Here is a 24,330-nt window from a genome sequence, read left to right as displayed (position 1 = left end):
TAGAGTATTTTTAATATCGAGTCTAAGGTTTTTCAAAACATTGAATAGAGGGAATCATTTAATAGAGAATACTTTTTCAGTAAGATTAGATACTTGGAAATGTAACTATAACATGCTTGGTGTACATTGATAATTGTAACCCTCTGAAACAAACTTATGAGTTGTAAAAATCAGCTTATTTCTTGTGTTCTAATTGTGCTCTACAGATCTTTCTATGATCGGGGTAGTTTAATGGAGTTGATCTCTTCAAATTTGGTAAAAGTGGGGAGGGAGTAGCAATATATAGAAAGAGGATAGAGGCAGGATGTTTTTATGAGTAGGGGTGGAAGCAGGGTTTGAGAGGAGAAGAGAGTCAGGGGATGATCTTGTTGATGTTAATTGGTGTCTTATGAGGCTCCCAGCATTGGTTTAGAGTGAATTATACCATGGGTCCAAAATTTTGTTATATTTATTTATTGAATTTTGCAAACTGGTTATGCATTTCATATTGGATATAAACCAGATGCAATTCATCACCTCCTGTTGTGTGTAGGATCTAACTTTTAAAAGCTACATGCAATCTGCTATATTGCACAATATATATGCATTATAAGTTTATCTGTGTGTTTGTCGACGTGTTCTATAACACTAGAATATTTTGTAAAAATATTTATCCCATTTTTTACCTTTATACATCTACTTTTGTACAAAACATATTAATGGAATCAAATTGATTAACTTAATTTCATGGCTCCATTTCACCTTTTCAATAGGGTGAGGACTTAGTATCCCAGAAATTACATTATGTATATGGTAGGGTAATAAATGGGGCTTTGGCCCTTCCATTGTTTGTATTGTATTTCCTGGGCTGGTTTAGTCCAACTAGCTGGTACAATGTGATCCTTAGAATCCAGCTGCACTATCATAAGGCAGCATCAATAATGTTCTTGGAAGCAATGGCTTAAATGGATGTAAATTAATGCATGCTCTGGGGATTATGGAGCTAGGATTATTATTATTATTATTATTATTATTATTATTTATAAGGCGCCACAAGGCGTCCGCAGCACCGTCCAGAAACAAACAAATTACAATACAATGGGAGACAGCACAGCACAGTAAACACAGCAACTCGGTAAGCTCAATGCACAGCTAGAGAGGGCGGGGAAGGGGGAGGGAGGATGCGCAAATGACGGGGCCCAAGAAGGAGGGCACGGAAGACAGGGAGACCCCCAGGGGGGAGGAGGACCCTCGAGGAGGAGGGCTAAGTAGCTGGAGAGCAGAGTTAGAAGTGGTGGAAACAGGAGGAGAGATGGCCCTGCTCAGAGGAGCGTACAATCTAAGGGGAGGGGTGGACAGACAGATAGACGCAGGGGAGAGAGGGAGAGTAGGGGGACGGAGGCAGAAGATTCCCCATATATCCCTCATTTTCAGTTAAGGTTCTAACCTCCCTTTACCAAGCAGTTTTAAGAGACATTGGCAGTCAAAATGTGTTTAATAAATGCAGATTGGGTTGTATTACTGAAACTATGATACACTAGAACTTGCTTATTAGGTTTATTTTAAAAAGTATTTTCTACTTTCTATGGCACATTGACATCCCCAATAGAGATATCATAATAATTAACATGAAAGAGGGATTTTCCTGACTTGAATACCATTCTTTAAAAATTGTGTGCGTTATACTAAAACTAAATATTGTTCTTCATGGTATTTGCAAAATGTTCATATTGACTTATATCCACAAAAGTATTAATCTCCTTACATTTCTACTAAATAGTGAGCAAATACATTTGTTCTGAGGAGCCGCACACAGTATAGTGCAGACAGGATCAAAAAGACTTTTGCAGTGACTAATATTTTATACTTCAGTAGAAACATTATCCTCATGTTCCTTCCTGTTTTATGTGGGCGAGATCAAATTCTCTTTTTAAAAAGACTTAGGCCTAGATTTAAATTGCGGGTTTAAAAAAGTGGAGATGTTGCCTGTAGCAACCAGATTCTAGCTGGTCATTTATTTAGTGCAATCTACAAAATGACAGCTAGAATCTGATTGGTTGCTATAGGCAACATATCCACTTTTTCAAACACGCAGTTTAGTAAATATACTTCTGAGAGAGGAATGTGGTAAAAAGTAATTTTTATCACCACTTTTTGTTAAAATGCCATGAATTGCTCCAGGACTGGCAGAAGCACCCTAGGCCAGTTTTGGTGCAATGGACAGGGGTCTTAGGGACCCTGGTCCATAATACTTTAACCACTGGTTTGACCCAATATTCTTCACTATCATGGCTCTCCGAGGGGAGTGTGGGAGGTCGAGAAGTGTTCCAGAATTTTCAGATGTAGGAAAAAAAAAAAAGACAATTTTTAAAAATTGCCAATTTGAAAGTCATATTGTAAAATTGCTTAAACTAATTGGGGATTTAAATCACAATTTATGAAAATCATGATTTAGTAGATTCCTAAAAACCTAAAGTACACAGGGATAGTCCCTATATAGTCTAAAATAAGAAAGAGTTACAGTCTATGGAACATTAAAAATATACAGTGACAATGGCTAAGATTCAGTTACTAACTCACAGAATTAATGAGCCGGTCAGTTTCGATAGGATTAATTTGTTTGTATAGCCAATTTTGGACACTGCTCAATCTGAAAAGACAAAAAGTAGCAAATAATTAAAAACAAACAAACAAACATGTAAAGTTGATTTAGGGTGAAGACATGTTGCAAATTATATACATAAACAGAACAAGTAAACACAAAAATACCATTATCACATTTAAAATGTACCAGTCCCTCACATACAGGGCTAGTCCAATATTCATGAGACTGGAGCCCAATAAGAATCAGTGGCATCGCTGTGGCACTTCCTAAGCAAATATTCAGCAGTATTAGTCCTAATTGCAATATCATGTGCATCCCACAAGTCTGTTCACTGTAATAAGTTACACCTGTAGCCAAGATTTATCTGCATATTCCCCCCCCCCCCCCCTTAGGAAAGTATGTATTCCGAGATTGCCTGAATGAGTCCTAAAAGCAGAAAAAACAAAAAACAAAACACAGAATAAATAATGTTTGCAGGAACAGCTGCTTATAGAGGAACAGTAAATGCTGACAATTTTAAATATGTTGTTCCTGTTTTATAGGCTTAATTATTGCATGGTTGAGGAGAAATATTTTAGGATCCTGATTGCAATGTTTGTCAAATTTAAGCGTTGTGGCACAGATACAAAACAATTAAAGGCGGATAACGTAAATGGCAGAATGCATGCCTTTGAAATGCATGAACTGTTGAGCAAGTCCCTCTTCCTACATTTTAGGATACATATTTTGGTAAACTATGCTTCACTATAATACATCACTATAGCTATAATTAACTACAGGAGTAGGTAGGGTTGTCCATTTTTGTGCACCATATTAGGAATGAAAGCTTTCCGACAACTAACCTTTTACAGGCCATTAGCTCCTACGAATTGTTTTAAAGCATACCTCCAAATAGTTCCAATTCGCACCCCCCAACCATACCCGCTTTGTGTGACCTACAGAAAGCCGATATGTTGGACATATAGCAGGCAGGGCTCATTTTCTCCCATTTTATTTAATGGTGAGAAGTATGTTTATCTTTATACGTTAGCCATTTCATTTGTCTCTGGATTTGCAAGGGATAACTATTAATAACAGTCAAATGAAGCATTTTTCAGAACACATCAGACTTTCATTTGGGGATATATTAGAGTAAATATTTGTAATGCCCATTGCTTAAGGAACAAACAAAATATTTTTCCTGACTTACTGTAATTAATCTTACATAATTAACACTGCAACAGAAAATCACCCCCATATTGTGTTTTTATTACATTTTTTTTTATTTATTTTTTTATAACTAACCCAACACAACATTAGCTAATGCACATTACCATTTAATGAGACTACTAGAGGTTCATTTGGTAACAGTGTCATTGTATTAAAGCAAATGAAACTGTTATACTGTAAGAACCATCATGCTCCTCTTTCCCTCTAGCAACTAAAACACAGAATAGAGAAGGGGTAGGGTGTATTAATAAAAGCTTGCTTCTGTAAACAATCTTGCTGTGATCTTTGTGATGCATAATGACAGCATTTATATGACCAGTTATGACCAGCTTGAAGGGCCCGAGATCCATGCTGCTTTCTATATACAGCAGCAGGGCCTATAGCCCAGACGTACCTACCGCATATGTAAAGCGGGAAGGTGCAAATATATTTATAAGGACTCATGACTTCTGAGAAAATGTTTTTTTTACATCACACTAGGCACAATGCAAAAAACATATAAAAATAAATAAAATCGACAGGTCCTCTTAGCCCGAAAAGTAAATGGCAGATAGGCACATGTGAATTATTTTTTTATTTTAAAAGTTTAATTCCTTATCAAGTGTACAATGTTTAGTACATGGCCTTGTGCTTACCTTGACACATATGATCCCATGGCCAGGGCAATAAAAACTGCTACATAGATTAAAAAGGCTACAACGATGGCTAAAAGGAGAAAGAAATACACAAGTGATTGAAGTAAACAATGGAAAAAGTACAACAAAATGCCATGTGTTTGCAGCAAGCCTTAATATTGCAGCGCTAGCATACAGGGTTAGAGTATTCCTCTTACACGTAACATAGCTAGAAGTTTAACTAGTACTTACGGAGGTTGGTGTAGCCAGGGTTTTGATTGATAATTATTTCGCATGTTACATTTTTGTTATTAGAATGGTTGGCCTTTACCCACAAGGAGTAATTTCCAAATTCTCTAAATCTGTAGTGTTTCCTAATAAAAAAGAAACAGGTCACTAGTAGGACTGTTCTAAAACAAAGGCTTCAACATAAACCAAACATACTTTTTAGTTAGTATTTCAATAAATACAAAAAAAACAACAACAACAAAAAAAAAAAAAAACCACAACTGACAATTCAGATTGCTTTAAGTTCCTGAGCCCATGTGTAAGATTGAAATTATTCTCTGTCTAGTAGAGATATTTGTGCCGATTCAAAATGTTATCAAAATTTGTCTGCTTCAAAGTCCATGAACTTGTTTGTGGTATGATCATATTAGGAATGACAATTCTTGTTCGACTGCCGCAGTTGAAAGATTGCAGCTCAGTTGAATCAAAGAATGGTAAACTAAATTAGAAATTGTTGGCCAAATGAGCTTCTACGGCTCCATTTTATAGTATTTAACAGTTTAACTTGCTCTAATTAGTCTATCTTAAGTTCTAGAATTTATTGCAAATTCAACAAAACGCATCGAGAACCACTTTGAAACAAATTCTAGCATCTCTACTGTCTAGCTACTCCAGCTATAGACCATTGCAGTAAGAACTAAACTGGTAAAGGATATCACAAAGTAGGATACAGTACTATATTTAAAAAACAAAACAAAAAAAACTTGGCTTATTAGATCACAGATTATACAATGTCATATCATGTGTTTATCATAAGCCCCCCAAAAGGTTCACATTCTGGATTTTAAAAGAAGAGTACAATTTTCATGAATGAACATCGAGGGGTTAGCTCTATGGGCGATTGTTTTTCCGCTGGAAAAGGACCCACTGAATGGATAACTATCAGTACCGGTTGGCTATGTCCATTAATAACACATTCCATTTACATAGACAAACGTTAAAAATTAGTTTTAAAACACGTTTGAAGGAGGGAGGGGGGGGGGGGGGGGGGGGGGTATTAAAAATAAAACCAAATTAGCATATTTATAAAAAAAAATAAAAAATGGAACACCTTACCTGCAGAACTCTATATTCCCTGAGGTGTCATTAATTTGCAGAGTGATGGAGTGACGAGTATCTACTACAGCTATATCACTAACTCTCCGTTTTGTTGGGTCTGTTATTGTTAAAGGTTGATACAGGCACTGTCAAGAGGGTTGAGAATAAAAATTAAAACACAAATAGTCAATTGAACAATTATTTATTAACATTTATGTAGCGCTAACAGTCTGTAGTGCTTTACAATTATGAAGCATGCATTTATAGTAGCTTATCAAGATGTAATAAGTCTAAAAAAAAACAAAAAAACCCTCCTCCCCCCCCCCCCCCAAAGAAAACAAACACTCAGGATTGGATTACACAGCAGACAAACTGGGCGTTAGCCTATGGTTTAGACGGCTTGGGTGCTTCAAATGTTCTGAATTCGATTATTCTACCACAGGCAAATTCCTCCGCTAGTCCTGCAAGTACATACCTCCACCACGAAGAATGGGTATAGCAGCTTTGGTTTCTGGGTTACTGCCAAATAAATTCTTATTAAAAACAGGTAGTCTCTTTTTGAACACCCTCTCCTTACTATAAGGTGCTCCTACCACCAGCCAAAAGGCTGCCCTCATCCACTCCAGGTTTTCCAGTTAACTTAATACAGGAGCTAGTCCATATGTGTATGTGATATTGTGAAGATGTGGTCTACAAGAGGACATGCAATGTAATATCTATCACTGCTTTGAGGTTATAGTTACATTGGTCACACAACATGCATGGACATATAGCCTGTTTAACTAACCCAATTAGATATACATTGATATTGGTTTACTTACAGATTAACTATTCAAGAGTATCTCCTTTCCTAAAAGAAGGAATTGTTACATTTTCCTCAACTTCAGAATAATTCAATGACACTAGATAGCAATGTTTCATCATAATATACAATATTTGCTGGCTATATAGGCATTTTATAAATGGACTGCAAGAGTAGAACATTTCATAAACTGCCATGTAGAAAATGAAACTACAAAAAGCGGATCAATATGTCAAGAAAAAAAAAAGAAAAAAAAATACAGGCAGTCCTGTAAATTACTCATAAGTAAATTGACATACGCTATACTGATGGACAGACAGATCTTTTTACAGCTTTACCAATGGCAAACATCTATTTTACACAAGAGTGTTGTGGACTCTGCTCTCTGTTCATTTGCTTTAGGTGTGGCAGCTGCACTTAGTTTTTTGGGGAAAACATTTCTACATCATTTTATTGTTGATTAGCTCTGTGTTGCAAGTTCTTAAGAAAAACAGAAGTCACTCAACTTACAAAAATAGACATAAATGCCCAGTCTATTTTATGAGGTCAAAGACGGGCAGGCTGGCAAAACCGCCCACAACGTGGCTGGTTTGATTCTGGGACTCCGGGAACCTGGAATTCTAAGAAAATATTCCCGGAGTAATGAATGTTATGTCATGGGGACATGGCTTTGGGTTCAGGGTTGCCACAAGTGAAGTGGACAGGCTAGGGCTACAAACATGAACACAAGGGAACAAGCCACAATAGTAATACCGCTGCATTAGAATTGCAAATTCTGAAATTGATACTTCTAGGAATGCCAAGTCACCACAGCAACATCATGACAAGTGGGTCATTGATGTCATTCTCATTGGGCTATTTTAGAATCTATCCATACTTGAAAAAAATTCGGGAACATTGTAACTGATAGCAGTTCCTTAGAACTCTGATAAAACTTATTTTTGTTCCTAAAAGCGCTATATCTAGATTTAAAACTTCTGAAGAGAACGATCAATGTTGACTGATTTCTTGAATACCCTCAAAGTGGCCAATAAAAGGGTATAAACATGTGACACCAAACGGCGAAAGTAAAACTGGGTCAGATGAGAACATCCAAATGTGCAAAGTGTATGTTAGCTCACATATAAGATCTAATATCAGTATCAACCGGTCACTTAATGTTTGGAAAACCTATAGAGATATTTGCAAATATAAGCACACTTAGTAAATGGTGTACACCAGTACCAGTCATTAGGATTATTTACCAACTCAATTAAAAAATTAATGTGCAATTATACATTTCATTCATATGCAGGATCATATGCACAGAATTCAGGTCTGATATGCAAGTAGGCCATTGTTGAGGTTTACACATCCAATTGTAACCCATCTCAGCTTTAATGCATTTGATATTTTAGCACACAGCGGGAACCAAACCAGTCTGGCCTCCCTCACCCTGTGAGAAAAATAAATAATAATAAAAAAAAAATAAAAAAAAAAAAATCACAGGGTGAGGGAGGCATAAGACCCTGTACATAAGATCACCTGCCAGGTGACATCACAAGACAGTAGATCCATCCAGCGATACCAAGTTATCAATGCAGGAACAGTGAGGGGATGAATTTCCTCCCCTCCTGTCTCCTGCAGCTCAGTGCCGACGGAATGATCTACTGTCAGGCGTCACATCAAGTCAGTAAGCTAGGAACGGAGGAGTGAGCGTGATCTCTGAGTTAGTTAGATGCAGTGTTTAAAGGACAGTGGGTAGAAGGCCTAAAATAAGTCGCCTATAACAAGCCAACTAGTCAGCGACTCATCAAAAGAGTATTAAGATGTAACATAAAACAAGACGGATTTGAAGAAAAATTTGGACAGGTGGCAATATTGCTTTGCGTGACAATAACATCAAACACCTCTGGACTGCTTTAGTGAGTTTTGCTGTCCATGTCCAGAGTTTTCCCTTTATGTACTTTAAAACAAAGTTTTACTGGCAGAAAAGAAGAATTTAAAAAAAGAAACCATACCTGATGGCATTGGTCAGAGCTCCAATAAATAGCAAGTTTTTCATGGTGCAATTCATTGTTAATTAGAAGAAAAGCTTGGTCCATTTTTAGATGGGCTGATCTTCTTGAAAGGCCTAAATAAAAGAAAATTGTGGTTTTGAGAAATTAGAATCATTTAATTTCTTGAATCTTTTGAACACATAGTAATAAATCCAATCCAGCTACTGTTTAACAAATGTTTTGTTGGCTAGGATTGGGATCCTTTAATAGCCTTTACAGCATTCTTTGTGGCATTTAACTTGAGAAGGCCAATTGCCTTTTGTCATATATCATTCTACATATTGGGAAACACCACCTGTATGTAAAATAACAGACAATTAAACCATAGCTTTTCTTAAAGTGAATATATGTACACTATAAATAAAGTAGAGATTATTTTTACTAGACTTTTCTGTAGATGTACAGTATGACTTAGTTTGTCAATTCCAAAATGTAACCTTTTTTCTCATGTTTACATACTGGGCCAATATAAATTATAATTCACGAGATCAGTATCCCCTGTGGCCATACATCTCTTAACTATGGGTGCAAATTGATTGTATTAACAAAAATTAAGTATAGTGACCATTTAGCTGGATAGTAGAGATGTTTGAAAGTTTAAATATACATGTGAAGGCCGAGGAGGAGAAGGAGGGGGGAGGGTTTTACAATGCAGACAGAGCTCAAGTGGGTGTTCCAAAGCCTCTCTGCTCACCAAATCATGTGACTGTGGTTGCCATGATAGTCACATGACACTGTGGAAACTTTGCAAAATTATAAATCATTAATAGTAGACTCAAGAAAAACCAAGGAACATGGCAATTACCAACAGCCTTCCACAGTGCTTTATGCTAAGAGACAAACAATTTTCATGCCACTGTTGCTTTAGGAAAGTATCCTTCAAATGGAAAAGAGGATTTATGTACTTACGTTAAATTCGTTTCTCTGATTCCATCTGGGGGACACTGCTTACCATGGGGTTGTGGAGGGAGCTTGGGGGGGGGGGGGGGGGGGGGGGGTTGGCACCTAACTAGTTAACTTTAGTACTGCCGACAGACCCCTCCCCTCTACAATCCCCCTGCCCCCTCTTGTTCAGTTAATTAAAAAGCCCAAGGAGGAAAGGCCAGTCAAACAAGAGCACACAGAAGAAAAGCAGAAGGGAGGGATCGCAGTGTCCCCCAGACGGAATCAGAGAAACGGATTTAACGTAAGTACATAAATCCTCTTCTCTTTCATCCAGTCTGGGGGACACCGCTTACCATGGGGACGTTCTAAAGCAGCCCCTTAAGGGTGTGACTACTCTGAAAATCCCGCTCGTAAAGCACTACGAGCGAAATTAGCATCCACGGATGCAAATACATTAAACTGGTAAAATTTTGTAAAGGTGTGGACAGAGGACCAGGTGGCTGCCAAGCAAAGCTGGTCCACAGAAGCCCCATTTCTCGCTGCCCACGACGCCCCTACCGATCTGGTGGAATGGGCCGTAAGTCTCTCCGGCACAGGACGGCTAGCCTTTATGTAAGCTTGCTTAATGGTTGCCGTAATCCATCTTGCAATGGATTGTTTTAAAGCTGGCCAGCCTCTCTTATTGGCATCATAAAGAACAAACAGGGAATCAGTACATCTAATCTGAGAAGTTCTTTTGACATAAATGCGGAGAGCCCTAACCACATCTAACTTTTCCATAGACTGTTGATCCGAATGGGAGGTAGATGAGAAGATCGGAACTACAATTTCTTGGTTCAGATGGAAAGCCGAAACTACTTTTGGAACAAAAGAAGGGAGGGTTCTTAACACCGCTCTGTCCTCGTGGAAAACCAGATATGGTTCCCGACAAGACAGAGCTCCTAATTCCGAAACCCTACGTGCAGATGCAATGGCCAAAAGAAAGAGGACCTTCCAGGTCAACCACTTCAAATCTGCCACAAGTAATGGCTGAAAGGGAGGCCCTTTAAGCATATCCAGTACCAGGTTGAGAGCCCATGGTGCTGTAGGCGGAACGTAGGGAGGCTGAATATGCAAGACTCCCTGGAGGAAAGTCCTAATATCTGGTAAATCTGCTAATTTCAGATGAAAAAAATACTTAAAGTGACGAAACTTGGACTTTTAGAGAACCTAACCTAAGCCCTGCTTCCAGGCCATCCTGAAGGAACGCCAACAAGCGAGGGAGACGAAAGGAGGACGAGTGACATGTCCTATTTTCACACCATCTGATGTAGGCTCTCCAAATCCGGTGATAGATGCGAGGTGAAACTGGCTTTCTGGCTCGCATCATAGTGTTTATTATGCTGGAGGAAAAACCTCTAGCCCTCCAGAGGCTGGCTTCAACAGCCATGCCGTTAAACTGAGCTGAGGTAAATTCTGGTGACGGAAGGGACCCTGCAGAAGAAGGTCGTCTCGAGACGGAAGACGGAAACCCTGTTCTTCCGCCATAGAGATTATGTCCGCGTACCAGACTGGGCGCGGCCAAGATGGAGCTATTAGAATTACTGGCAGACCGCCCTGCCTTACTCGTCTGAGTAGGCGAGGAAGCATGGGGATCGGAGGAAACAGGTATCCCAACCTGAACTCCCATGGCATTGTCATAACATCCACCGCCACCGCTAAGGGATCTCTTGCCCTTGCGCAAAACCTCAGAACCTTTCTGTTGTGTCTGGAGGCCATGAGATCTATGTCCGGGAGACCCCACCTCTGAACCAGAGACTGAAAAACTTCCGGATGGAGTGACCACTCCCCCGACATCATCTGGTTTCGACTTAGGTAGTCGGCCTCCCAATTTTTTATTCCTGGAATGTATACTGCCGATATCGCTGGAACATGCTGTTCTGCCCACACCAGAATTTGAGCTGCAATTATCATTGCCGCTGCACTCCTGGTTCCTTCCTGCCTGTTGACATATGCCACGGCCGTGGCATTGTCGGACTGAACTCTGACAGGATGGCCCTGGAGGAGGGACTGGGCCCCCCGAAAGCCCAAAAGAATAGCCTTCAACTCTAGCACGTTTATTGACATGGCTGATTCCTGAAACGACCAAAACCCCTGGAGCCGGAGGTGCAGTATTACCGCCCCCCAACCCTTCAGGCTGGCGTCCGTCGTGGCTATGATCCATGACCATGGAGCGAAGGACCTGCCCATTGTCATGTGATCCTGAATCAGCCACCACTGGAGTGATTCTCTCGTCCTCGGAGATAGAGAGATCCTTTGGAGATCTAAGCGTAGGTGGGATCCCGACCATTTCGTCAACAGATCCCACTGAAAACATCGAGAATGAGCTTGACTAAAGGGGATGGTCTCGAAGGAGGCCACCATCTTTCCCAGCAGCCGCATGCACAAGTGCATTGAGGGGCTGGGGGAAGACAAGACCTGAGTTGTTATTGTCTGAATAGAACTGACCTTCTCGACAGGAAGGAATACCCTCTGCTGGCTGGTATCCATAATGAGCCCTAGGAAAACCATGCGTTGATACGGAACCAACTGGGATTTCTTTAAATTTATTAGCCATCCATGGCCCTCAAGAACCGCCAAGGTGAGGGATAAGTGATGACGTAGGTCATCTTCTGTGGAGGATTTGATGAGCAGGTCGTCCAAATAAGGCACGACCTGAACTCCCTGAAGGTGAAGACATGCTGCCATCACTGACATGATCTTTATGAAAACCCTCGGCGCTGTTGCGAGGCCAAAGGGGAGGGCCCGAAACTGATAGTGGAAGGATCCCACCGAGAATCTTAGGAGGGATGGATGGTGGATCCAAATGGGAATGTGAAGGTATGAGTCTTTTATGTCTATGGACGCCATAAACCGATCCTTCTCTAAGCCGTTTATTACCGACCTTAGGGATTCCATCCGAAATGTGTCCACCCGTAAGTGCACATTGAGGGCCTTTAAGTTTAGGATGGGACAAAAGGAGCGTCCGGCTTCTTGACCAGAAACAGGTTTGAATAAAACCCCTGTCCCTTCTGGAAATCTGGGACCCTGCAGATAACTCTTTGAGAAAGAAGAGAGGAGACACAATCCTGTATCGCCTGCCTTCATGATGGATCTCGGGGTAGCGGAGTTAGAAAGAAACGATGTGGGGCTGGTCCCCGCAAGTCTATCCTGTACCCTTCTGATATGATACCCCGGATCCATGGATCTTGGGAGGACGCTGCCCACTGTTCCTGAAACAAAGACAGACGTCCCCGCACTGGCGCCCCCTCCGGAACAGAGTGGTCGTCAGGACGCAGGCTTCTCCTGGGTCTTGGAGGCCTGGCGCCTAGCTGCAAACGAGGATCTCCCCCTGGTAGAGGAGCCTCGAGAATTGGGCTGTCTGCCTCTAAAGGAGTGTCCTCTAGGAAAGGAGGTTCCCCGAAAGGGCTGACGAAAAGAGCTGACCCGAGGGTTCCGGCTCCTGCTAGGGAATACTGGCAAGGAAGTGCTTTTGCCTCCAGTCGCCTGGGAGATCAGGGTATCCAATTCCGGGCCCAACAAACCTGCTGCTGTAAAAGGAATGGTTTCCACAGACTTTTTTGATTCCACATCTCCTTCCCAGGATTTCAGCCATAACGTTCTTCTTGCTGAGATAGAGGCAGCCTGAATAGAAGAGGATACAGCCGCTGTGTTCTGGGCCGCCTCATAAAGGTACCCCGATGCCTCCTTCAAATGCAAAGCCAGGGGAAGTAACTCAGAGTCCTGTAATGCCTCTGCCAGCTGGTCTGCTCATGCTTCCATGGCTCTAGCAACCCAAGCTGAAGCAAATGTGGGCCTAAAGGAAGAACCCACAGCCGCAAATATAGATTTCAGCTGGGATTCCACTCTGCGGTCATTAACATCCTAAAGAGATGCAGATCCTGGGGCTGAGAGTAAAGTGTGTTTGGCCAATCGGGCTATTGGAATATCCACTTTGGGAATACTCTCCCAGCGAACCACATCCTCTTCCTGCAAGGGGTACAGGGAAGAGAACCCTTTGGGAACAGTGAATCTTTTTTCAGGCTGTTTCCAGGCTCCTTCTGCAATATCCTTAAGTTCTACGGAAGGGGGAAAACGGATAGCCTTTCTTTTGGCCTTCTTAAAAAGATTTCTGTCTCTAGGAGTAGGATCCTCTGGTTCTGGGAGGTCCAACGCCTGTCTAACTGCTAAAACCAAATCGTTAATAAATTGGCTTTTAGAGCTTTCTTCCTGTCCCAAAGGAAGAACCTGGTCAGGATCAGAATTAACTTCCCCCTCTTCCTCTGAAAACCCCTCAGAATCTGACAGGACCATAAGGGTATTATCAGATCTGGGCCGCTTTCTTCTAGCAGGCGGAATGTTTGGGGATTCAAGCAACTGGTTTAGTTTATCCAAACCCTTTATAAATGCTGCGGACCATGGCGGGTCTGTAGGGACAGTGGCTTGGTCCGTCTGTAATGAGGAAGGTCCTGGTATAGACGTTCCGCTAGAACCAGAGGAAGCAGGGAGGCCCAACGGTGTACTTGGATTATTAGCCACCGAAGTTGCCACACTAGGCCACAATTGATTGGATTGAAAAACCATCTGTGCTAAAGAGGAAACCGACTGTCAGGGAGGCCACCCAGGCCGGTTCCTCCGATGGAGGGGCTGAAACCTGTTGGGATTGCGCAGGGTGGACCCCCACTTCACAAACAGATGTGAGTGCCGACGGGTCCTTCTGCCCACAAGGTAATTTTACATGACATTTTGAACATGTTAAATATTTTGCCATAGGGCCCTTTCCCTTATCTGACATTTCTAATAAAGGAAGGCACACCAAACACACCGACTAGAGAGAGAGATATAAATGTGTGGAGAGAAAAGAGTAAACTACAAGAATCAACTGATCTAAAGATAAAAGTTGTACTTGTAATATTTTAAAACACAAAATAATACATAAGCAGGTAGGAGAACTATAATATAAATCTACTAGCCCACTTGTACACAGCAATATCAGAAAATGTGTTTAAATAGATCAGATACTCAGCCCATAGGCCAAACAGGGGAGAAGTCCAACAGCAGTTCCTGGTGCCTGCTCCCTCAGCTCTGTTCTCTCTTCCCGGGCTTCTCCTTGGCGCCAGAAGACTGGGACAGACCATCTCTCTCTCTGGAAAGGGGGGGGAGCTCTATGTATTAACTCCCCCCCCCCCTTCAGTAATGCTGCTTCTGCAGCGACTCTGTGGCCAATAGAAAAAATAAAAAGAATTCTGTGGCAGAGTAGTGGAGACCTCCAGGGGAGGTCTCCACAGCAGAAGATACCCGATGCCCCCTCCTATGCATGAGGGGGGATCCAGGTATAGCCCCCTTCTTTGCCTGCAGCGCCTCTGTGCCCTTCCGAAAATCCAAGATGGCCACCGCCATATGAAACATCCGATAACCGGCCACCTTATGCCTGCAGTGGCAGCGCCAATTATCGGGAAGGCTCCAGGAGTGACAGCGGTCCTGTGAGACCGCTTGTCACTCCCAATTCAGACCCTCGTTCTTGCTGTCCCCGTCAGTGAGAGCCGCTGGCTCCCAACTGACAGGGGAGTGCTTGCCGCTGTTCTGCGGTGTGTTCTCTATAGTAGAACACACTCCAGCGCTGCCACCTGTAAAAAAAATTAATAAAAAACGAAAATAATGAAATAAAAGAATAAATTTACACTAAACACTAAAAAACACTGCCCAACTCCACGAGCACCTAAAAAAAAAAACTGAACAAGAGGGGGCAGGGGGATTGTAGAGGGGAGGGGTCCGGCAGTACTAAAGTTAACTAGTTAGGTGCAACTCCCCCAAGCTCCCTCCACAACCCCATGGTAAGCAGTGTCCCCCAGACTGGATGAAAGAGAAAGTAGAATAAGCAGATTCCCTCACAACAGGTCTTTTCTTATGCAAAATGCGTAATTAGTAATAGGTCTGTGTTGTTCCATAAATACATAATACTCCCTGCTTGCATCTTAGAAAGAAAAGATCAACGGAAATGATTAGTATAATATCAAATACACCCTATTAGCGTCTTCCTTTGTTATGTCAGTCTGCACATCAGTACAAGAGGAAATAAAGAAAGTAAATTCATTGATTTATGAGGACATGATGTTAATAAGCCAATTGCAAAATAGGATTTTAGAAAGGATATGAAAATAAATAAAATAAGTATATTCATTTAACTTCAAGGGGGAGGTGGTATTAATGGATTGTGTGTTTCAGGCATTTCCTCCTTTTTTTTCCTCCCCTCTCAAATTGCTGCTTACTGGTGCATCTAATGGCAATTTTGAATTAGGAATGTTATCAGACTATTATTAGACTACATGCTTAACTTACCTTCACTAGGGCAAAAATAATTTTTCAATGAACAGACCAAAAGTAAAAGTTTAAACCCTTGCTAACCATAACTTCCAACAGGGAGTAATGTCCGTTTTTACAAAAAAAAGGCTCAAATTGCACAAGAACGAATATGTCAGCTGTAAATGGACATTGTCACCAAAATAAACATATTTTAGAACAAACAATATATAGCAAAGATGATATGCCTTTTGGAACTTTGCTAAAAAAAAAAAAAAAAAGCACTACTACTTAATCCAAGACTATTTAACTAGGGGGCATGTAAGCTAAAATATGAACTTGGCCCTGACCCCAAGTATCTGGTGAACAAGGAGACTGCACACTGGCCCAATCTATTAGTGCTAGCAATACAATGGAACTATCTTCTCTAGACACCAATGCTGGTGACAATCGCCTCCCATGACCAGGGCTTCATGTTCTCTGAAATAAGCTTCAAGACCATTATGTTCCATTGGAGTTCCAATGAAGAGCTGCAGGCAAAAACAAACTAAAAAACAAAAACAAAGCACACCAAGAAGCAATGTATGTGCAAACAGAATGTTTTATAGAAAAAAGTTTAGCCCTTACCTATCAAGTCTATATAATTTTCTACATTTTTAAAAGGCCCTAAAAAGGGTGGGTCAGACCTTCTGAATTTTTAGGGAATCTGTTTTTCCTAGCTTTCAGTATTTGTCAGTAAACAAGTTTTCCTGTGAAGCTTCGACTGAGTATGGTCAGATGTACATAACGTGGTGTGAAGCTGTGACAACATTAGTCACACTCCCGAGGTGATGTACAAGTACAAACTTGACCTTATATTATTCCTCCCATTTACTTCTTTTAAAGAAAAAAATATATATATATTTACATGTATGAGAATAGTGCAGTGTTCCTTCCATATAAAGCAGTCTGCATTTAAGAATGGCCCTACCCTCATATAGAATTTGCTACATGGGGAACAGATTTCACTCATAAGAATGTTATTGTGTTGCTGCTGAAGTCCAGCAACAGAATTGATCTAATGACAATGTGGCCGCTACATAAGCATATTTATTAATGCGTGTAATTGACATATACTGTGCTCCAAATTAGCTACTTTGTGAAAACTTTACTTTCTAGGAGACTGTGCTTCAGACCATTATTTTATATGAGAATAATGATCAAACTGTAGACTAAATATATTTTCAGTTTTATGGGGCAGGCATTACCTTTTTTGTTATCATTATTCATTTGTTGAGTTGCCACCAGTTTTAGAATGGACAGGCATAGAACATATTGTAGTTAGTTAGGTCACAGCAGCACATTGTATTTCAGGAGCTTCGTATGTTGATCTAATGAAAGGCAGTGACTGGCCAACCTGTGTGATTAGGATAATGTTCTGGCTTCATATGACAGGAGCAATGTTGTGATGTGAGGAAGATGGAGGCAAGCCATACACCCAAGTCTCACCAACTCCTTTTTTAAAGCATCCCAATCTGATTTAGTTCATGTACAAATTAATATTTATACAGAAGGCATTCTGCATAATATGTAATAGCATCTGCTACATACAGCAGTTTAGAAGCTTATTTGACATAAGAAGTGATAGGAAGAGGGTTCCCCACACTATATAATGATGAGTAGCTTTAGGGTTTCTTAATCTTCACCTAAAACTGAATTTTCAGCTCAATAAGTTAAACAAATGTAAAATATTGCTTACCTATGTTGCTGCAATCCATCCAGTGGGTCCCTGACTTCTGTGGTGGCCAGGGGAGACTGTTTTCACTCCTGCAGGTAGAGTGTTGACAGAAAAACCCATTGCCTATATGAAAAAGGGCCACCTCAGCAGCAATGAGACATAGGACTCTCCTTACTTCTGCCAAGGCTGCATTTATTCCATATAGGGAGTGTGTTCTTTGACAACACACAGCTGGCAGGAATGAGGATAGCCTCTCCTGACCATGGCATGTCATGGGACCCACCTGCAGGGGCAGGTTGGGATGGGGGCATCTGCCCCCCTGGACCAGTCCCATAGTGAACTACCTTGGGCTGGATCACTGGGACAACATCCTTCCCTCCCCCACCTTTAAAATGTTCCTAATAGGCTGCGGAGTCAATTCTTGCCCCCCAGGTTAAAATTTGTCAGCCCTCACCTGATCACATTTCACCCCAACACAATTAATATTTTGCATATATATTTCACTTACAACTCTACCCAAAATACAAATTAGATTCTTTCTTCATGAAATGCTTGTCCAAGACATTTATTTATTTATTAGGATATATCAATCCCCATCAGCATTTATTGTTGTCTCATAAGCACTTTATATATAGATGCAGTAATGCAGCTCCTTCCCTTATATATGAAATATCTGGTTGTTGTAACAAATTGGGATCTATTTAACAAATGATAGCCCACAAATCAAGATAAGGCAGAATGGTTATCGCAGGACTTCACTTAATATACAAAGTGATTAACACTTGAGAAATCTGAGATTTCTTCTGCATTAACCTACTTATCGTTTGTTACTGCAGTCTCCATAAAACAATATAGAGACTGCGAAATTAGAGCTTTATCAAGCTGCGAAAAGCAACTTAATCCCAGTCCCCACCAGATCAGATCATACGCACATGTGTGGATGTTGGCCGCACGTGAACATTTCGCTTCCAGCATTTAGAGTAAAAGTACTTAAGTGAACAGGGGAGTACCAAGAGCTGCCCTAGCAGCCTAAATACCAGCACAATGATGGTTACTGCTGCTGAATAGTAAATAGACCCCCTAACTGTGTTATACATACAGCCATTGCTATTTTGTATGCTTTAAGTTCTCTCCCCCAGCAAAAAATAAAATAAAAATATCAATACTGTCATTTCACTTTTTAATAAAATTAAATTTGAATGAAAGTTTTAGACACTGCCTTCAGCTTCTTATACTAATGTCTATAATCATTACAGTAGACAAGTAAATAAACTCAAGTAAAAAAAAAAAAACATATTTTATGTTTTATCGACTTTTAGGAAAATATTTTTTGTTTTGGAAGACTTTAGTTCCAATTTGTATTATATAACATTCTACATGATATCACATTCATCAATAATAAGAGCACTTAAAAATGTGTTATAATATCAGTGCCATTTTGGATAGTATAAAGCTAAAAACTGTGTATATACCCCATTTATGTTTCTTAAATAAAGAAGGAAGATGGACAACCAAAAATGTCTTTCTTGCAAAACTGATTGCAAATTGTATTTAGAAAACGCTGCCTGCTTCACAGAACCTGCATGAGGGAATTACTTTTTGTTCTAAAAAGTCATAAATGACGGCTATAGTTGATACACAATTATAATATGTAGAAGTATGCCCAATACTCAAGATGCATTACTATATAAATTGAAAAGGACATTTCCAAAGTCATAATTAACAGGTGGTCAAGGTGATCATATAAATTGCCAATCTCTGGCTATTGGGTGAAAGTTGATATCAAGGCAAGAGATTCCCCTTTCCTACATACATGTGGCATCACCACTTACTGTCTGCTTGCAGGCTGCCGATGGGTGAGCTGGTGCAGCTGGCCAGCAGGATGAGACTCAGGGCTAACACTGAGAACAGGCACCGGGCAGAGGTGCAGGTGGGACACGCCAGCTCCATCCTTCTGTCACTGCTGCTCTCCTCTTCGCAGTCGCTCTTCTGCTTTTTCCACCTCTTCCTCCTCCTCCCCCTCCGTTTTCTTACTTCCTCCCTGTTTTCCAGGGTTTGCTCGATGTATTAAATCCTGCACTCTGGCTCAGTTAAGAACCCTGTTGTATCACATGTCCTGCGCCTCACCTTCTTATTCAGGATTTACACACATTGCATTTCCTTTCTAATTAAATAGCACGGACCTCCCTCCCGTTTTATGTATACTTGCTACCATCCACGATTTTACAAGCGTGTGTACATATCCCCAGACCAGTTTAATAGGTATGTTTCTTCCCAAATCAGTATACCCCAAAAGCTGTCACTGCTACAACTTCCCCTCCCTCTTACTAGTCACATGACCAGCACTGTGCTGCCGCAACCGGGACACCGCCTGTGTAGTCAGCAGCCAATAAGGAAGGAGACAGGCCATGGGAGGGTAACAAGAGTGACCAATCAGCGTAGAAGAAATGAGATCATAACTCAGTAGGATTGCACAGGATGTACCAATAATTATTGTGAATAAAATAGAAACAATTACAGATGTCATCAATTACAGTGTAAGCATTGTATAGCATTGTACTAGAATGAACTTTTCGGTGATTCCTTTTTGCGTAAATAAAACCCCACAAAGAAAATTGGAAATACACAGAAATTATATTTATTTGTAATTGTCCTTTATGCAAAGAAACAATGTTTGATTATATCGATCTAGACGTTTTAGACTCAGTTATCCTCAAAATAGTGAAATACTGCACTATGTTTTATTAAAATAAATGTTGTTGTACATCCTTGTTATATTATTAAGTATATTTTCGTAGGATTTTTCTTTTGTTTGACCAGTTGGTAATGTGAAGGTGATGAGACTGACGAGATGTTCCTCAGATGACAATAAGTGAAAGATGAGGAACAAAATACTAGATAGGAGAAAGTGAATTGTTTTAATAAATAAAAATGTATGTATTTTAGGTATCATTTTATGCAATTTAGTCCCAGTTTCTCTGGTCATATAAGCCTCATGTGGGATGTGTTGCGTTTTGTTACATATCAGCATCAACTATACACTATTCAGGTCCATAGGCCATTTTACCGATAAGCATGTGTATACAGCAGCAAAATTGATCCATGTACAGTAGGTAACAGGAATTAACAAACCACAGACCGGTTGCATTTGCACATTTATTTGGTGTATGGTTCACCTGTAGTTGATATGTGCTGGATGCATTTGCATGAGTTTGCGTATGAATCCAGATGCATGTGTCACAGATTTTACCATCCATTTCAGTGGTTTCTCAGTGTTTAGCAATCCTGTTGCCAGGAATATGAAATAGTAAATAACAATTTAAATGTATTTAAAAGAAAGAATGCAGCACCCTAAAACCTATTAACAGCACAATACATCCTGAACTGATTCCCACTAGAACAAGGAAAACCTGCAGTTTGGAGTCCCCGTGGGATAGTGTGAACCAACACCAGCCAACTCTACGGGGAGTGACGGGGAATGGGGAGGTAGAAATACAGCACCTACCTCAATGACTACCAGCCTATGCTAAAAAGCAATGGGGAACTTTCTGGCACCATTGAGCTGTGGGAACCCGAAAAATCTAATTAGGGCCCATGAAGAGGCAGTTTTTAGTGGTCCAATCTAGAGATGAGCGCACTCGGATTTCTGAAATCCGAGCCCACCCGAACGTTGCCGATCCGAGTCGGATCCTAGACAGATTCGGGTATTGGCGCCAAATTCAAATCTGAAACTGAGGCTCTGACTCATAATCCCGTTGTCGGATCTCGCGATACTCGGATCCTATAAATTCCCCGCTAGTCGCCGCCATCTTCACTCGGGCATTGATCAGGGTAGAGGGAGGGTGTGTTAGGTGGTCCTCTGTCCTGGTAAATCTCGTGCTGTGCTGTTTAGTTCTGTGCTGTGCTGTGCTGTGCTGTGCTGTGTTCTGCAGTATCAGTCCAGTGGTGCTGTGTGCTGTGCTCTGTCCTTCTGAGGTCAGTGGTGCTGCTGGGTCCTGTGCTGTGTCCTGTTCAGTCCAGTGGTGCAGTGTCCTGTGCTCTGTGCTTCTAAGGGCATAGTTATTTCCCCAATATTCCCCTGTGTTTAAAAAAATAAAAAAAAGTTATTTAAAAAAATACCAAAAACTAATTTAATTTTTTTTAATTACCACAAAATTTGCACAACCAATCCTGCAGTATAAGCCCATTGGTACTGCAATATTACCAAGTTCACACATTCAGCAGTAAAAGTCCAGTGGTACTGCAATATTACAAAGTTCACACATTCTGCAGTATCAGTCCAGTGGTGCTGTGTCCTGTGCTCTGTCCTGCTGAGTTCCGTAGTGCTGGTGGGTCCTGTGCCGTGTCCTGTTCAGTCCAGTGGTGCTGTGTCCTGTGCTCTGTGCTTCTAAGGGCATAGTTATTTCCCCATTATTCCCAAGTTTTTAAAAAGTAAAAAAAAAGTAAAAAAAAATAAAAAATTAAAAATTAAAAAAAATATATATAATTATAACCAAATTTGCAAAACCAATCCAGCAGTATAAGTCCATTGGTACTGCAATATTACAAAGTTCACACATTCTGCAGTATCAGTCCAGTGGTGCTGTGTCCTGTGCTCTGTCCTGCTGAGTTCCGTAGTGCTGCTGGGTCCTGTGCCGTGTCCTGTTCAGTCCAGTGGTGCTGTGTCCTGTGCTCTGTGCTTCTAAGGGCATAGTTATTTCCCCATTATTCCCAAGTTTTTAAAAAATAAAAAAAAAGTAAAAAAAAATTAAAAATTAAAAATTAAAAAAAAAATATATAATTATAACCAAATTTGCAAAACCAATCCAGCAGTATAAGTCCATTGGTACTGCAATATTACAAAGTTCACACATTCTGCAGTATCAGTCCAGTGGTGCTGTGTCCTGTGCTCTGTCCTGCTGAGTTCCGTAGTGCTGCTGGGTCCTGTGCCGTGTCCTGTTCAGTCCAGTGGTGCTGTGTCCTGTGCTCTGTGCTTCTAAGGGCATATTTATTTCCCCATTATTCCCAAGTTTTTAAAAAATAAAAAAAAAGTAAAAAAAAATAAACAATTTAAAATTAAAAAAAATATATATAATTATAACCAAATTTGCAAAACCAATCCAGCAGTATAAGTCCATTGGTACTGCAATATTACAAAGTTCACACATTCTGCAGTATCAGTCCAGTGGTGCTGTGTCCTGTGCTCTGTCCTGCTGAGTTCCGTAGTGCTGCTGGGTCCTGTGCCGTGTCCTGTTCAGTCCAGTGGTGCTGTGTCCTGTGCTCTGTGCTTCTAAGGGCATAGTTATTTCCCCATTATTCCCAAGTTTTTAAAAAATAAAAAAAAAGTAAAAAAAAATAAAAAATTTAAAATTAAAAAAAATATATATAATTATAACCAAATTTGCAAAACCAATCCAGCAGTATAAGTCCATTGGTACTGCAATATTACAAAGTTCACACATTCTGCAGTATCAGTCCAGTGGTGCTGTGTCCTGTGCTCTGTCCTGCTGAGTTCCGTAGTGCTGCTGGGTCCTGTGCCGTGTCCTGTTCAGTCCAGTGGTGCTGTGTCCTGTGCTCTGTGCTTCTAAGGGCATAGTTATTTCCCCATTATTCCCAAGTTTTTAAAAAATAAAAAAAAAGTAAAAAAAAATTAAAAATTAAAAATTAAAAAAAAAATATATAATTATAACCAAATTTGCAAAACCAATCCAGCAGTATAAGTCCATTGGTACTTCAATATTACCAAGTTCACACATTCTGCAGTATCTTGTTCTACATATAATGGAGACCAAAAATTTGGAGGATAAAGTAGGGAAAGATCAAGACCCACTTCCTCCTAATGCTGAAGCTGCTGCCACTAGTCATGACATAGACGATGAAATGCCATCAACGTCGTCTTCCAAGCCCGATGCCCAATCTCGTAGTACCGGGCATGTAAAATCCAAAAAGCCCAAGTTAAGAAAAAGTAGCAAAAAGAGAAACTTAAAATCATCTGAGGAGAAACGTAAAGTTGCCAATATGCCATTTACGACACGGAGTGGCAAGGAACGGCTTAGGCCCTGGCCCGTGTTCATGACTAGTGGTTCAGCTTCACCCACGGATCTTAGCCCTCCTCCTCCTCCCCCCCCCTACAAAAAATTGAAGAGAGTTATGCTGTCAGCAACAAAACAGCAAACAACTCTGCCTTCTAAAGAGAAATTATCACAAATCCCCAAGGCGAGTCCAAGGATGTTTGTGGTTGTCAAGCCTGACCTTCCCATCACTGTACGGGAAGAGGTGGCTCGGGAGGAGGCTATTGATGATGTAGCTGGCGCTGTGGAGGAACTTGATGATGAGGATGGTGATGTGGTTATTGTAAATGAGGCACCAGGGGGGGAAACAGCTGATGTCCATGGGATGAAAAAGCCCATCGTCATGCCTGGTCAGAAGACCAAAAAATGCACCTCTTCGGTCTGGAGTTATTTTTATCCAAATCCAGACAACCAATGTATGGCCATATGTAGCTTATGTAAAGCTCAAATAAGCAGGGGTAAGGATCATGCCCACCTAGGAACATCCTCCCTTATACGTCACCTGAATAACCTTCATAGTTCAGTGGTTAGTTCAGGAACTGGGGCTAGGACCCTCATCGGTACAGGGACACCTAAATCCCGTGGTCCAGTTGGATACACACCAGCAACACCCTCCTCGTCAACTTCCTCCACAATCTCCATCAGATTCAGTCCTGCAGCCCAAGTCAGCAGCCAGACTGAGTCCTCCTCAATACGGGATTCATCCGAGGAATCCTGCAGCGGTACGCCTACTACTGCCACTGCTGCCGTTGCTGCTGTTAGTCGGTCATCTTCCCAGAGGGGAAG

General features: G+C 40.9%; 1 protein-coding gene across 6 annotated transcripts in view; it reads right to left on the bottom strand.

Annotated features, from left to right (window-relative positions):
• Window positions 1–19,828, bottom strand: part of HGSNAT (heparan-alpha-glucosaminide N-acetyltransferase) — a 35,183-nt gene extending 15,355 nt beyond the window's left edge. For 4 of the 6 annotated variants that reach the window (XR_012689863.1, XR_012689860.1, XR_012689858.1 and 1 more), the window contains exons 1-6: window positions 19,327–19,828; window positions 8,536–8,648; window positions 5,752–5,879; window positions 4,660–4,781; window positions 4,429–4,498; window positions 2,560–2,629 (exon numbers count right to left, since the gene is read on the bottom strand). Coding sequence is in view for 2 of the 6 variants with exons in the window: in XM_075204572.1 (XP_075060673.1) it covers window positions 2,560–2,629; window positions 4,429–4,498; window positions 4,660–4,781; window positions 5,752–5,879; window positions 8,536–8,648; window positions 19,327–19,444 (621 nt within the window). In the remaining 4 variants the exon portion in view is untranslated. Of the gene's footprint in view, window positions 1–2,559; window positions 2,630–4,428; window positions 4,499–4,659; window positions 4,782–5,751; window positions 5,880–8,535; window positions 8,649–17,515; window positions 17,584–19,326 lie in introns of all 6 variants that reach the window. The other 2 variants (XM_075204573.1, XM_075204572.1) reach the window with 2 other exon arrangements.
• Window positions 19,829–24,330: the final 4,502 nt, after the last annotated feature.

The sequence above is a fragment of the Mixophyes fleayi genome, chromosome 1 (genome assembly GCF_038048845.1).
Source record: "Mixophyes fleayi isolate aMixFle1 chromosome 1, aMixFle1.hap1, whole genome shotgun sequence".
Classification (NCBI taxonomy): Eukaryota; Metazoa; Chordata; class Amphibia; order Anura; family Limnodynastidae; genus Mixophyes; species Mixophyes fleayi.
Note: the sequence above shows the minus strand (reverse complement) of the source record. Positions and strands in the feature narration are given on the sequence as shown.